The 15,167-nt window shown below is 30.9% G+C and overlaps 2 protein-coding genes across 5 annotated transcripts in view; both read right to left on the bottom strand.

Moving 5' to 3' along the window:
• The window catches only part of LOC142332299 (thioredoxin-like), a 29,755-nt gene extending 17,473 nt beyond the window's left edge, over window positions 1–12,282 (bottom strand). The window contains exon 1 of one of the 2 annotated variants that reach the window (XM_075378650.1): window positions 12,011–12,282. Coding sequence is in view for 1 of the 2 variants with exons in the window: in XM_075378649.1 (XP_075234764.1) it covers window positions 192–235 (44 nt within the window). In the remaining variant the exon portion in view is untranslated. Of the gene's footprint in view, window positions 1–191; window positions 326–12,010 lie in introns of those variants that run through there. The other variant, XM_075378649.1, reaches the window with a different exon arrangement.
• Window positions 12,283–14,468: 2,186 nt separating this feature from the next.
• LOC142332154 (nose resistant to fluoxetine protein 6-like) overlaps window positions 14,469–15,167 on the bottom strand; it is a 50,100-nt gene continuing 49,401 nt past the window's right edge. For all 3 annotated transcript variants that reach the window (XM_075378422.1, XM_075378423.1, XM_075378424.1), the window contains exon 13: window positions 14,469–14,945. In XM_075378422.1, the coding sequence (XP_075234537.1) occupies window positions 14,911–14,945 (35 nt within the window). In that variant the 3' untranslated portion in view covers window positions 14,469–14,910. The remainder of the gene's footprint in view (window positions 14,946–15,167) is intronic.

Raw genomic sequence — 15,167 nt, 5'->3', positions numbered from 1 at the left:
TAGACCGACCCAGCTGACTAACTTCAAAATATAATTTGAAATTTTTCTCAAACATTACAATATTGTAATTATAGAAATTCTAAAACATAATGAAATTTAATAATGCTTATATTAAAGGTAATTATTTGGCTGATACTTGTATTAATGTATTTGTTTTGTTTGATAATAAATATAATAATCAAATTACTTACATTACAACAAATATTAGAAAAAATAATGGTCTGATAATTGTCATTATGTTTTAATACTTAAATAAAATGTTTATCTATACTTTAGATACTACTAAATAGAATAAAACATAATGAAAGGCTACAGAATAGTTAAGTGTTGATCTGCTAACATCTGTACAAATAAGTGTTAATTATGTGTTTATATGCTGTCTTTTTTACTTTTCTCTAATTAGTATGTATAAGTAACTTATTATGCATTTTTTTAAATGTACTTATAGAATCAATCCCCTGAAATAATTCATTTACATTTTGTAATAATGGACAATAAAATCAACATTTTCATTTTTCACAATACTCGGAAATCACAAGAAGCTGTATCTTGATGGTCAAGTAGCTGACAAATCTTTAATTGTTTATTTTGTTAAAAAATTCTGACCAAGTTATAAGGGAATGCTAGTGGTCATGATTGGATTTTCAGTTCTTTGTTTACATTGTTTTGGTCTTTTATGGTGAATAATAGGATCACAGAATGGTGACAGAAGAAGTTTTTTTGTTAATATTTGTTATATTTTTTATCTTCCTGAAGTGACTTACTTTTCAATAAGAAAAAAAGAAAAAAACTTGCAAGAATCTACTTTGTCACATTAATTATGTCCCCACAAATTTCAGCCATACTTGAAATTGTTGTGTCATTTTTTGATTTTTGTAACCCTCTCAACATCATCAACAAACGCTTTCTGAATCATACATACTGTTTTAGTGTGTTTAATACTAAATTTTTCATAAAATGGAATATAGTATTGTTCATTACATTTACTAAGTATCAGTTTTCAATAATTTTATTAAATTATTATTGATGATTTTACACAGACTGCAATTCAATGATGGCTTACCTGCAAGGGTAGGAAAAATTGCAGCTGTGTAGAAAGATGAATACTCTACTGTACTAAGCCCTTCTTGATACTACCTGCTTCCCAAGAAAAATGTATCAATGAGTACTTTCAAACATATGCATCTTCCTAAATCAGCTGATTTGGAAGTTGAGTTCCAGCGTTCAAGTCCTAGTAAAGTTAGTTATTTTTACATAGATTTGAATTCTAGATTGTGGATACCGGTGTTCTTTGGTGGTTGGGTTTCAACTAACCACACATCTCAGGGATGGTCGAACTGAGACTGTACAATACTACACTTCATTTACACTCATACATATCATCCTCAGAAGTATTATCTGAACAGTAATTACCAGAGGCTAAACAGGAAAAGAAAGAAAGAAACACATCTTATTTGTAAGTATTATTATACAAATTATTTTATTATTATATAAAATAATTAAGTCATATAATATTTTATAAAGTAATAAATCAGTTATGAAACTGACTGTCTTGTAGGGTGTTGCAACAATTATTGCCATACTATATGTGACGTTGAACAATTGTGAGGCTCGCTGAAATGGCGAATGAAAAGCACAGATGAACTACCAGACACCTAGTGGAATTCTACATCGGCGAATTCACATGGTGTCACATGATAGGGCACAACTGGTTTTCTGAAACCAGTTCCAGTAGTAAGGGAGCCCTGGCCATTGGAAGGTTGCCATGTAGCAGTTAATAAGTAAGTTTAACGTTATCTTTAAGTTGAGTTAATTAATTTACATTAATTTAATTAGCATTTAAATTGAAAATGAATAAAGAAAGTGGTTCAAAAAAAAGCCACCGATTTGAAGGGTACAAATGGTGGGGCCAGCAGTCGATAAAGTACTGAAATTAATTTATCATATACTTTTTCTGTTTTAAATAAAAAATAACTTTTCCATAACTTCGTAAATTTTTCTGTATGCAGTAACATTTAAATAAAAAAAAAATAATAAAAAAATTTAATTTAAAAGAAATTTTTTAAAAAATTTTTTAAAAATTAACAAAAAAAAGGAAAATAACCTTATAAAAAATCTAATTTAACTGTTTTAAATAAGAATGATTTGTAAAAATAAAAACATTTTATAATTATAGAAATCATTACGTTGGAATTAGAAATATTTAATGTAGGTGGGCAGTGCAGACCAAACTGAAGCGGTTGATTTCTGTGGAAAATGATTAAACTATACTTAATGGTTTCTTTATAATTTTCGGATCGAGTTTTTTCTCTCAACAAGGTAATGGTACCCAATTTTAAAATATGAAACATATATATTTCGTACAACAGAGTTTTTTCCTTTTTTGTTTATGAAACTTCACTGTAAACTTTGCCTAATTGTTGTTTCATGACGATACAAAATCTAAAATTTACTTTGTTATTTTTGTTTTAACGCCGGGATTTAACGGAGGAACACATTTAAGTATAATTCTAGACCTTAATTATAATTGTGATTTTAATTTTGTAGTCTGTCAAGGAGTTCATGCGTAATTTGTAAGTTCAATCGTTCATAAGTCTACAATTATTGAAAACTACTTTTGAAAAAATATGTTGTGAGTTCTTTACGTATACTTATACATTTAATTGTTTTGTAAGTTTATATCGTAGTATAAATTAGGTTAATTATGTAGTGTAGTACAGTTACAGTTTTCCTTGAAATTCAAAATATATTATGTGTAGAGCAAAATACGTGTTCTTGCAATGTTAACTCTCGTAAATACTGTTTTCTTATAGCATATATTAGATAGTCAAGCCTGTATTAGTTCATAAATCATTATTTTGAATAGTTAGGAACTAGATTATTAAAGTAGTATAACATTAAAAATGTTGACATAATGAGGAGTGGATAACCTTTGTTTGTTATTCTTTAAATTTAAATGCTATATAAAGTATTATAGATACATTGAAAGACATTTCTATAATCTCTCTGTGGAAATTAACACAAAAATGAAAAGAAAATATTTTTAGTTTTCTACGGATGGACTATATTTACTAAAAAAATTTCTGGTCACACTTCATCTGTACTGTTTTTTAAAGAAGGATTTCTGTTTCTTCAGGATAAACAATCAATCGCAACTAAATTTTTACCCTTGTTTCTTGAAAAAAAATGTATATGTGTAGTGGAGATTTCCAGGTTGAATCACAAACTTTAATGAATTAAATTATTTGAATCAATCAAATGAATAATATTATTAGAATTAAGTTTACATTAAATAAAATATTAAATTTAAGAAATTAATAGTGGGCTTCCTGTGGGGACTGTATGTGGGGCTATGAGTTATGTGACCACCTTGTGGGAAGTTAGACCAATCATCACTATCAATTGATCACTATCAAATGGGGTGCACTGGGGCGCTCATTTTAGAGGTGCAAAGGGTGCTCTTAAAATTATAATATGTCTGCAAATACTCACAACAGATTACTGTTATTATTATTAAATATATATATATATATATATATATATATGTCTTTATTGCATCACACAGGAACCAACATACACATTACAGACAAACTTTAGGGCTAAGTTTCTGTCTGTGTAAAGTACAGGTTCACTGTTTTTAGGCTGTTTTGACAGCTTTTAGATGCTGTTGAAAACCAAATAAAAACATTGACTTATAATTGAATGTCATTCCAATATTGATTATATGTTAGATGTTAACAGTCTAGTTGACCTAAGCATACTCTATTTTTTATTTTTTTCGATTACTATGTGGTCTTTATATAAACCTTTATAGAAATAGAATGTGTCTTTGTGCAGGAATCTGGATGACTGGTTTATGTAATTCAGATGATTACTTCCTCTTTCCCAGGAAATTGGTAAGAATTCCTTGGAGAAGTCTCAGCCTTAGTTCAGATGGCATGTCAGTAATTGTAGGATAAGCATAAACTGTGCAAAATGATATCTCAATAGGTACATCATTGGTAAGATACTTTTGATTCTCCAAGAGATTGTGGATAGGATGGGATGAGATGAGATTGTGGATGCACAGACTGGAAGAGAAGGCTTTGACTATACCTTGGGTTTTTTGTGTTCTGTAGTCCTTCTTTGGGTTGGGTTCCTTTATAACCAGCTATACCTGTTTGTTAGCCTTGCTTTTTTAGGTTTTTTCTGGATGCCATATGATCCACGTTAAGGATGCGGAGACACTTGTGATTACTTTACATGCTTGCATGGTTTGAAAAGAACAACTGCGTTGATAGATCAATTAGGAACTGTTCCTGTTGCATGGTTTATCAAAAAGCTCACCTGTGTCTGTCGTAAACAAATTTAACGGGCAACATGCTCACTTTTTTAAATATCACAGTAGCTTTTCTAAATATAGTGTTCGTTAGCATGACTGAGGTAGGCTGCCATTGTTGGTTCTGGAAAAAATATCGTTATGAGTTCCTGGAATCAACAATGGCTAAACCATAATTGCAATTGTAAAATGATCCTTAATGCAACCAACCCTTAGTTGGTTCTTGACAGACTGATTTGGATTTACATAAGGCATAGTTGGATTTACATATGTGATTCTAAAAGCACATTTACAAACTTAAAAAACATCTGATGCTGGCAGGCTTTTTTGGCATGCTTCCTTCCTTGTAATTTTACTGCCTGTGTGCTAAGTTAATGTATTTTAATATTATTCTTTCACATTCATTATTTTGTTTTGATTTTTGTCTTATTTACTTACTGATTACTTAGAGTAATTAATTACTTAATTATTACTTAGAGTAATTCAGTAAGAAATAAGACAAAGTAATAATTAATCTACCATAGTATGAAACTCTCCTACTTAGTACTTAATAGTGACATAATCAGTGAATCTAAATGTTTCTATTTTTTCTACACTCAAATTGAAAATGTACAATTGAAAAACAATGGGAAAAGATTGATTACAAACTTTCCTCATTCATATCTGGATTGGACTATCAGAACATTCTTCATCTGATCTTATAACTTTTTCACTATTCTTAACAGATTATCAATGACAAATAACTTCAGCTAATATAACATTTATGTAATTATTACCGATATGATTTGTTCTTGTAGATTTTTCCATGTTATTTAGATTATTTTCTAAAATTTATACCACTAGTTATTTTTTAAGAATAAAATAGATTTATAGATATAAAAAAATTAATTATTTTCGACTTTTAGATTTGCTGGTATCTGAAAATGAAAAAAGAAAAAAATATATATTGTTACACTGTAATAATATTACACTGTGTAACAATATTTTTATAAAATTCTAATCTCCATTAATTTGTTTTACTGAACAGTAGAACAACAAAGGTAAATATAAAAACAGATTTTTTTAGAAAATTGTGTTTTTTATGCAATATTCTACAGTGCTGATGAGAAATAATTGTAAGGGAAGTAATTATATTCTTTTGATGCTACACCCCCCGTTTATTTACGAAATAAACATCCCGTTAATTTCTACTTCTTGGGAAAATTCCAAACGAGAATGTAAAAAATACATTTTCAATGACATTCTGCAGCCTAAATTTTTGTAGTTCACTAAAGAGTTCATTTATAATCTGATCGTAGTTTTCTGCTTTTTCTTAACAAGAAAACAAGTAACGACATCTTTGAATGACTTCCACGCTCCTAGTTCTTTAGAATTCAGTTTTGTGTAATATATTTTCTTGAATTAATTTTCTTATTTGTGGCCCGATGAGTATTACCTCTTTTAATTTGGCTTCACTTAATTGTGAAAAAACCTCAGCTAAATATTTAAAGCCGTCTCCATTTTATCTAATACTTATACGAACATCAGACCTAGTTTTTATGTGTAGATGTGTAAAAATAACACGATCTGTTTCACAAAGTGGAATATATTGACAACATATTCCATTCCCGGGGGAAACTGATATCTTTTTGGATCGTAGTGTTTATGTGTAGTCCGACTATTCCACATTTATAAGAAAAACATGTATTTTGTAAAGCCGCTTTTTTAGGTTCACATTTTACTTTTAAATCCTAGAGTTTTATAAGGTTTAAATCCTAGTAAAGGCAAATATTTTTTTTCGGATTTTAATACTAGATCGTAGATACGGGTTTTCGTCGGTGGTTGGGATTCAATTAACCAGAAATCTTGATGTTCAGTAAAATAATGATGGTTTTATTTTATTGTACAGCTTACAAGTTGCCTACGGAACTTAATTTTTCTTATTGTGCCTATACAAATGAGGGTCATTTAAACAAAGCTTACTGATCGATTGTTTATTTAAACAAAAATATTTCGAATTTTTTTCATAAAGAAACCACGTGGGACTAATATACAAAAGCAGCTTATAATATTGATCTCATTCGTACAACAAAGAGGTTTTAGTAAATAATTTTTATAATTTATATATCAGTAACAGAAACTGAAATTTAAAATATCTTATTGGGTTAGATGATTTCAATTTAGACATGAAAAGTAGTATAATGAAGATTTTTGAATTTGGTTAAAGACCGCGCTTTAAAAATCCAATAGATCGGGTATTTCTGGTTTACATATTCTAGGTATTGTGTTTAAAAAATCAAACTTTGGAATACAACCTATAAAACTGGACGTGATTTAACACTGATCAGATTTCTCAAATAATCGACAATTTTCAAAGCGGTTTTCTTTTACTCTCTTCTTCAACTATCAATCGGTTTAATTATAAAAAGCTTACTAAACTTTGTTGCAATATACCATTTAATCATATCTATAAGTTACACGGTCCAAATCTTGCTGAAATTTTAACGAAGTCAACAGTCAGATTAAAAAACAACAAAAAAACGTGGGATTGTTGCGTAAATAAAAGTCATTCATTCAACTGTTCAGTTCTGCGGACTCTTACCGGCGAAGTTCTTGATGTTATACAGAGTGATTCCAAATTGCACGGCAATAACTCTGGAGATGATTCTATAGCCAAAAATAAGAAAAAATGTTCATATGAACTTAGGTCAGAAAAGGGCGTTAACAATTTTCGGCTGTGAAAATCATGAAAACATTTAGCCGTCTGTAAAATTAAATCATACTAAACTTCTTGGGGTATAAATCGAAGGGTAAATTTGGTACTTTCTTATGGATTTTGATTTAAGAAATTGAATAAAAGTAATCACAGACCGCTATCTCTCTTAGGTTTTTAGAAAATCGTGATAAAACACGAAAACCTTTTGTCGGAAAGTACACTTTTTTATGTTTGCGATAAAATAACTAGTTAACTTATCGATAAACAAATAAAAATTTGTAATTAATTTTATGGAGAATTTAATTCTAAGGAAATTGATGTAAATAACGTTTATCAAAATTAAACAAAATTTGAAGTTCACCTTTAATAAAAAAAAAAAAACAGAACGCATAACCTTCAATGAAAAAGTGAGACGATTTTAAACAGAACAATTTTCATCAATGTTTGAACAACATAATGTAATTTGGAAGATTTCAATGGAAACCCCTCTCGGTATGTCATTTTTTTTTATTCAAATTTATTTATGGTTCCGGTAAATTGGAACTGATTGTAGATTAAACAATGCGGCAAAAAAAAAAAATAAATATATATATATATATATATATATATATATATATGCAGCATGAACAGATTAAGTAAATGAATCTTTAACGAGCTGTGTAATATGAAAAGGAAATCAAATCGTTTGAAACTGATGATTTAGGAATTCCAGTCTTGGACGATAGTCTTTTCAAACGAAAAAGAGAAGTGCTGTTTACAGGAAGAAAATAGCAGATAAGAAAAATAAAAGCCAGGACAAAAAAGCGAGAAACGCATGGACAAACAGAAAAAAGCTTAAAAGATGTGATATTTGCACGGTCCTAATTTGATCTTTCCGAATAAAAAAACGATATATATATATATATATAATCAATGCTAGAATTTTTTAAATTTACAATTAATTATTTTAAAGGCATTTATAACCGTAATTTATAAATATAAAATACAAACTAGTAAATATGTTGCTAAACGTTCCTAGAATTACCATAAAGTTTTGAATTTATCCTCAAGAATAGAGTTAATAAAAAAAATACTTTACGTATTTTAGCATATATTTATGCGTATATTTATATCGCCTTTAGCCTAATAATCTATTATACATAATCGAATAATATTTTTTTGACAAAGAACCTTACAAGAATCTGACATAAGACACAGTCAGTTACCTTAGGCCTTTTTTTTTAAGAGGTGTAGGAACAGCACAATTTATGAGCGCCTAGGGGTAATGTCAGGCTCGTTATGGAATGGAATGCAAAGTCGGCGGGAGTTTGCAAATTCTCCCTTCGGATTGCAGAGCCTGGACAGTGTCCCTTGCTGCCGGGTGATTTTATCGGGCGTGTTTTTAAAGGTTTACTTTATATGACTGGTCTAATTTTTCAATTTTTGTCTTTATTTTATATTTTGATTTTAAGGACGGATTTAATTGCATTCCAATCCGTTGTTAAACCAGCGTTATCGAACCCATTTCACGGGCCGACCGCGGAAGGCTAGGCTTTTGAAAACCTGTCCTCCCGCGTAATTCCCCTTCAGACCGTCCACTGAAGTCCTTTCGGTGCTAACGCTACATAGGCTAGCAGGAATACGCCACAACGGGGCACTAACTATACGGAGGGAGCAATGCGCCCCCTTTGTTGCAGTTGCTGATTTAAACTAATTTAATTGTAAGTTTTAAGGGATTTTGAGTAGAAGCTCTTCACCACTTCTTTGTTGGCCGCATCTCTGCTGGGCTCTTTCTCGGACTCCCGTCCGGGACGTTGGGTCACGTAGACGGTCTTCTATCTTCTTCTTCTTCTCCTTCCGATGACCTCTTCGTTCTTCTTTGGCCTGCACCGAGAATTGGCAGTAACCGAAGTTACATGCCATTAACCTTGAAATTCCCGTGGCCCCGAAGGACTGAACGGGGAAAAGTGCAGGTTTCTTCTTTCTTCTGTTCGGTTAGTGGCCGCTGGGCTGGTGACTGCTGGGCTCGTTCCCTCTTCTTCTTTCTTGAAAGGAAAGGGAATAGGAAACTTACAATTTTTGATGATACCTGTTCGCGATCGCGGGAGTGGGGCGGCGATCGCCTTCGTGGAAGAAGCAAGAAGCAGGTTCTTTACTACATACCATAATTTTAATCTCCAGACACACGTGTGTCCGGGAAGGGTTTGGGGGGACCGCGTGGCCGCAGTGAAGAAACCATTTTTTTGTTTGTTGAAGTGGCTGTTGTAAGTATCTGTAACAAAAGAAACAGAACACAAACACGAAAAAAAAATGTATATTATATTTTTTTCTTTTGGGATGGTGGGGTAAAAGAAAAGGCGTTTCCCTCTCTATTTCGGTGATCCAACGACCTCACGTATCTGTAACAAAAGAAACAGAGCATACCCACGCGGAAAAAACTTACCGCATTTTATTGTCTTTTATCGAGACAGTATAACTTGTTGCAGACTCTGTAAAAGGTTCCGCAAGGTTTATTAGGTGCGTATGTGTACTTGCGCACTACCGAATAAACCTCCCACTTCTAGTATTGCTAATGAAGCATTTTATCAGGAGGGGGCTAATACGCCCTCACACACTCTCATGCGCAAAAACAGGAATACAGTAGATCACACAAATCTTATCGCGTACAATACCGCGTATCACATCCGATCAATCGTCACACACACACACATCAGGCACTTCAAGCACACAAATCATACACACTACTTACCCAAGACCGCCATAGAATACACAGGCGGAGTGCTCTCAGCCTCATCGCACCCAAGCGATCCCCACACGCACGGGAAATCCCCTAGACGCTCCACAGGGGGCCTGTCCGCCTCTGCATCCTTCGACTTTTCATACTCAAGAGGGACTCCATCCAGGAGCGCAGATCTTCCATTATGATCCTTGTAAACCCGGCTTCAGCCACCCAGTTCTCATTATATGCGGAATACGTTATATGCTCCCGTGTGTTTTTCCACTTATCTGACGTGATTGTGAAGCCGCATTCAATACCTCCTGAATGACGTTCAGTAGTGCTTTAACCGTTTGGGTTCAACTATCCAGGACCAGATCAAAAAACACTATATCCTTGATGCTACCGAATTGTGTATACGGAAGGCCAACGCTATGTTTACTCCATCTGAATAATGATTTATCTATCTTTACAGTTTTGTTTACACCTCCAATTTTTCTCTGATCTCTCTGTAGCAAATTAGCACGTACCTCTTTTAAATAATTTTTCCATTCAGTAATGCTGATCAAACTCATATTTAACTTACCGGCTCAAAATTGAGTCGGATGTATTAGGAGTATATAAACAATCGATTATATCAAGTGGAAGCCAAGTGCCCTCCAGCCATATGCCGCTTTTGCTGTTTTTTTATTTTTCTTGATGATATTGCTACATAAACTTGAAAGCTTGTGCATGTAATATGGAAATGTAGCGTATGAAAAATGCTGCGCCTGACTGGCATTCGAACCCAGGACCTCCGGATTAAAGACCGGAGATACTTGGGTTCAAAACAGGGTGGGGGTGTAGAAGAGATAGACCAAGAACTTCAAAATACTAATTTTTTTTCTTAATGTGTAAGTTGCAATCTACTTAACTAGTGAACAATAACAACCCCCCAAACCCCCTCCATGGCACAATGAGATGAGTAGATGTGTGACATGCAAAATGTGTAGTCTTATACAGATATGGCCAACCATTCCTGTGAAGTATCGTTAATTGAAACCCAACCACTAAAGCGGTATATTGGCATCCGTTATCTAGTATTCAAATCTGTATAAAAGCAACTAACTTTTACTATGAATCTCAGAACCTTCAACTTTGAAAATCCGCTGTTAATCAGCTGATTTACAACAGCGATTTAACTGCTAAACCGTCCCGGTGAGGTTAACTTCAAAATATAATTTGAAATTTTTCTCAAACATTAATTAATTGTAATTACTGAAATTCTAAAACAATAAAATTTAATAATGGTTATATTAAAGGTAATTATTTTATCCAAAGTGTATGGCTGATAGTAGTATTAATGTATGTATGTATGTTTAGTTTGATAATAAACAAATTACTTACATAACAAATATTAGAAAAAATAGCAGTCTCATAACTGTCATTACCTTTTTAATACTTAAATAAAATAATTGATCTATACTTTAGTTTATATTTCATTAACAATTTACTTTTTATATTAAACTAACTACTAAATAGAATAAAACACAATGAAAGGCTACAAATTAGTTAAGTGTTGATCTGCTAACATCTGTACAAATAAGTTTCAATTTTGTTTTTATATGCTGTCTTTTTTACTTGTCTCTAATTAGTATGTATACGTAACATACTATGCATTTTTTAAAATGTAGTTATAGAATCAATCCCTTGAAATAAGATTATTCTGAAATAATTCATATAAATTATAATGTAATAATGGACAATAAAATCAACGTTTTCAATTTTCACAATACTCAGAAATCACGAGAACCTGTATCTTGATGGTCAAGTAGCCGACCAAAATATTTAGAGTTGTTTATTTTGTTAAAAAATCCTGACCGAGTTGCAAGGGAATGACTAGTGATGTCATAATTGGATTCTCAGTTGTTTTTTTTACAATGTTTTGGTATTTTATGGTAAAGAACAGCATCATAAAAAGGTGACAGAAAAGGTTTTTTACCTTCCTGAAGTGAATTCATGACTTACTTAGGAATAGGAAAAAAAAGAAAAAACCTGGAAGCACCTATTTTGTCACATTAATTATGTTCCAACAAATTTAAGTCTTTCTTGAAATTGTTGTATCATTTTTTGATTTGCATAACCCTCTCAACATAATCAACTAATGCTTCCTGAAACTTAGTGTTTTAGTGTGTTTAATATTAAATTTTTCATAAAATGGGATATAGTATTGTTAATTACATTTAGTAATTATGATCAGTTTTTAGTAATTTTATTAAATTATTAATGATTTTACGCAGACTGCAATTCAATGATGATTTACCTGCAAGGGTAGGAAATATTGCAGCTATGTAGAAAGATGAATACTGTACTGTACTAAGTCCTTCTTGTTATTAACTCCTTCCCAAGAAAAATGTATCATTGACTACTTTCAAACACATCTTATTTGTATGTATTATTATACAAATTATTTTATAATTATATAAAACAATTGAAGCCGCATAATATTTTATAAAGTAATAAATAATTTTAATTAAGTTATAATAATACTTTCTAAGTTTTTAGAAATTTACTTCGGCACACATTTGATCGCGAACCAGGACATGTTGCAATGGACATGCTAAGCATCTTTATGAAACCGACTGTGTTGTATGACCTTGTAACAAATGTCGCCATACAGTTCATATGTGGCGTTGAACACATGTGAGGATCACTGAAATGGCGAATGAAAAGCACAGATTAACTGCCAGGCTCAAAGTGTAACACTACATCGGCAAATTCATGTAGCGTCGCGTGGTAGGACACGAGAACCAACGTTCCAGAAAATACTCGATTTAGTAAGGGCCCCTGGCCATCGGAAGGTCACATGTAGCAGTTAATAAGTAAATTTAACGTTATCTTTAAGTTAAACTTAAATTAAGTAAAATTAATTAATTTAAGTAACACTTAAATTGAAAATGAATAAGTGGTGCAAAAAAGCCACGGAAAGGAACAAATGGTGGCGCCAGTAGTCGATAAAAAATACCGAAATTAATTTATCATACACTTTTTCTGTTTTAAATAATAATTATTTTTAATCTGAATTCTTTTGACTTTTTAAGAATAATTTTTAAACTTTTCCGTACCATCGAAAATGTTTTTGTTTGCAGTAACATTTTAATTTAAGCACGTATAGTGTACAGTAAGATAATAAATAAAAAACTGAACTGTTTTAAATAAGACTGATTTGTAAAAATAAAACATTTAAAAATTATATCTTTCATAATTTATAGAAATCATTACGTTGGAATTTAATGTAGGTGGCAGTGCAGACCAAACTGAAGCGGTTATTTCTGTGGAAAACAGTTAAAGTATGCTTAATGGTTTCTTTACAATTTTCGGATCGACTTTTCTTTTTTAACAAGGTAATGGCAGCCGATTTTAATCAGATCTTAAAATATGAAACTTTGTATACATATATATATTTTTCTATAACAATAGTTTTTTGTTAATGAAACTTCACTGTAAACTTTGGTTAACGGTTGTTTCATGACTATATAAAATGCAAAATTTACTTTATTTCGTTTTAACGGCAGGATTTAACGAGGGAACACATTTAAATGTAATTCTAAACCTTAATTATAACTGTGATTCTAATTTTGTAGTCTGCCAAGAAGTTTATGTCTAATTTAAGAGTTCAATCGTTCATAAGTCTGCAATTATTGAAAACTACATTTGAAAAAATATATTTGTCAGTTCTCTGCTTACATTTTTACATTTAATTTACTAATTTTGTACGTTTATATTGTAATATAAGTAAAGTTAATTAATTATATAGTAAAATAGCGTTACAATATGCTTGAAATTCAAAATGTATTGCGTGTAAAGCAAACTAACGAGTTCTTGCAACGTCAACTCGCGTAAATACTGTTTTCTTATAGACTATTAGACAATCAAGCCCGTATAGTTCATAAGTCACTATTTTGAGTAGGTAGGAACTAAATTATTAAAATAGTATAAAATTAAAAATGTTGACACAGTGAGTTGTGGTTAACCTTTGTTATTCTTTAAATTTAAATGCAGTGTTAGGTACTATTTATATTTTTTTTACTTGTCAAATAAAATCTGTTGATGGCTTATGCAAAGTAACAGTTATTGCCTTTTGGCTGTTCATTACTCGAACATTACTTTATGACAAAAGTGTAGTACTCTTAAGATAGATTACTTTGGATTTCAAATATCTTTATATTTTCCAAACCTTGTTGTCTCACCTTAAATAAAATTTGTGAATTTGTTTTTATTAGAATTCTGTTTAGTCATTCTATCTCTAATTTCTTGATGTCTCTATTCAAGGTGAGAATGTTTGCTTCTTATTACTCTATATCACGAAATTTGACAAACTCCCTTTATAGCCATGATGTTAATGATTGTATTAGTTTTGCAGTTACATTTATATTCGTGATGTTCAGGTGATCATGAAGATTCAAGTGTCTTGTACAGTCTCAGGTCAACCATTCCTGAGACTTGTGGTTAATTGTAACCCAACTACCAAAGAACACTGGTATCCACGATCTAGTATTCAAATCCTGGATACCGGTGTTATTTGGATATAAGGCTATCCTGCTTTAAAATTGCTGTTCAGAGAAATACTTCTAATGTTTTTTATATATAATAAATTATATTAATTGATATTTGTACAAAATATCAAAAATGATTTATGTAATAAAAACCAAAAATATAGGCAGTGAAGAAATTAATGCAAATATCAAAGTGTATAACAAATAACTAATAAGTCATAATAATTAATTTAAGTACTTATTTTAATGATTAAATAGTTTATAATTTTATGAATAAATAATTTACAATAGTTCTACAAATATGAAATTTAGTTATATCCTTGTTCAGTCTGAATGTACTGGAAATTGGACATTCAATTTTAAATATGAGAACAAAGATAACATAACTTTTTTTTTATTAAGAATTAGATTCATAATTTTGTGTAGAGTTAGCCTAACTATGTTGTGCACATTTATGAAGAGTGTAATAACAGTTTCTCTGTATTTTTCTGTTTTATGATTTTAATCTCAGTTATAGTTAGCTGCCAATTCATCATCAGTATTCTATTGGTTTTATATTTATATGTTAAATAATTTCTTTAGTCAATTATTGACTGATATTGGTTATTCATGAAATATTATGAATAATTCTAACTGTTCAGTTCAGTTTCCTGTTTCATGTTCACTTTTATTTCAGCTGAATCTCTTTATCAGTTTCAGGACCTATTTAACAAAACAACAAAATAGTGTAGTTTTTTTTAAATATTTAATTAAACTTACTTTAAACAATCTGATTTAAAGTCATTCATAAGCACACACACTTGTTTTAATACTTTTGATTCAGTCAGTTTTATTATAAAAGTTGTTCTCTATGTTTAAAATATATACAGTGTCTCCACTTTCCTGTCATTAGGAAATGGGATGGTGACGCTGAGAAATCTTTTT

The sequence above is a fragment of the Lycorma delicatula genome, chromosome 11 (assembly GCF_047948215.1).
Source record: "Lycorma delicatula isolate Av1 chromosome 11, ASM4794821v1, whole genome shotgun sequence".
Lineage (NCBI taxonomy): Eukaryota > Metazoa > Arthropoda > Insecta > Hemiptera > Fulgoridae > Lycorma > Lycorma delicatula.
The sequence above is the reverse complement of the archived record's forward strand: the minus strand, read 5'-3'. Positions and strand labels throughout refer to the sequence as shown.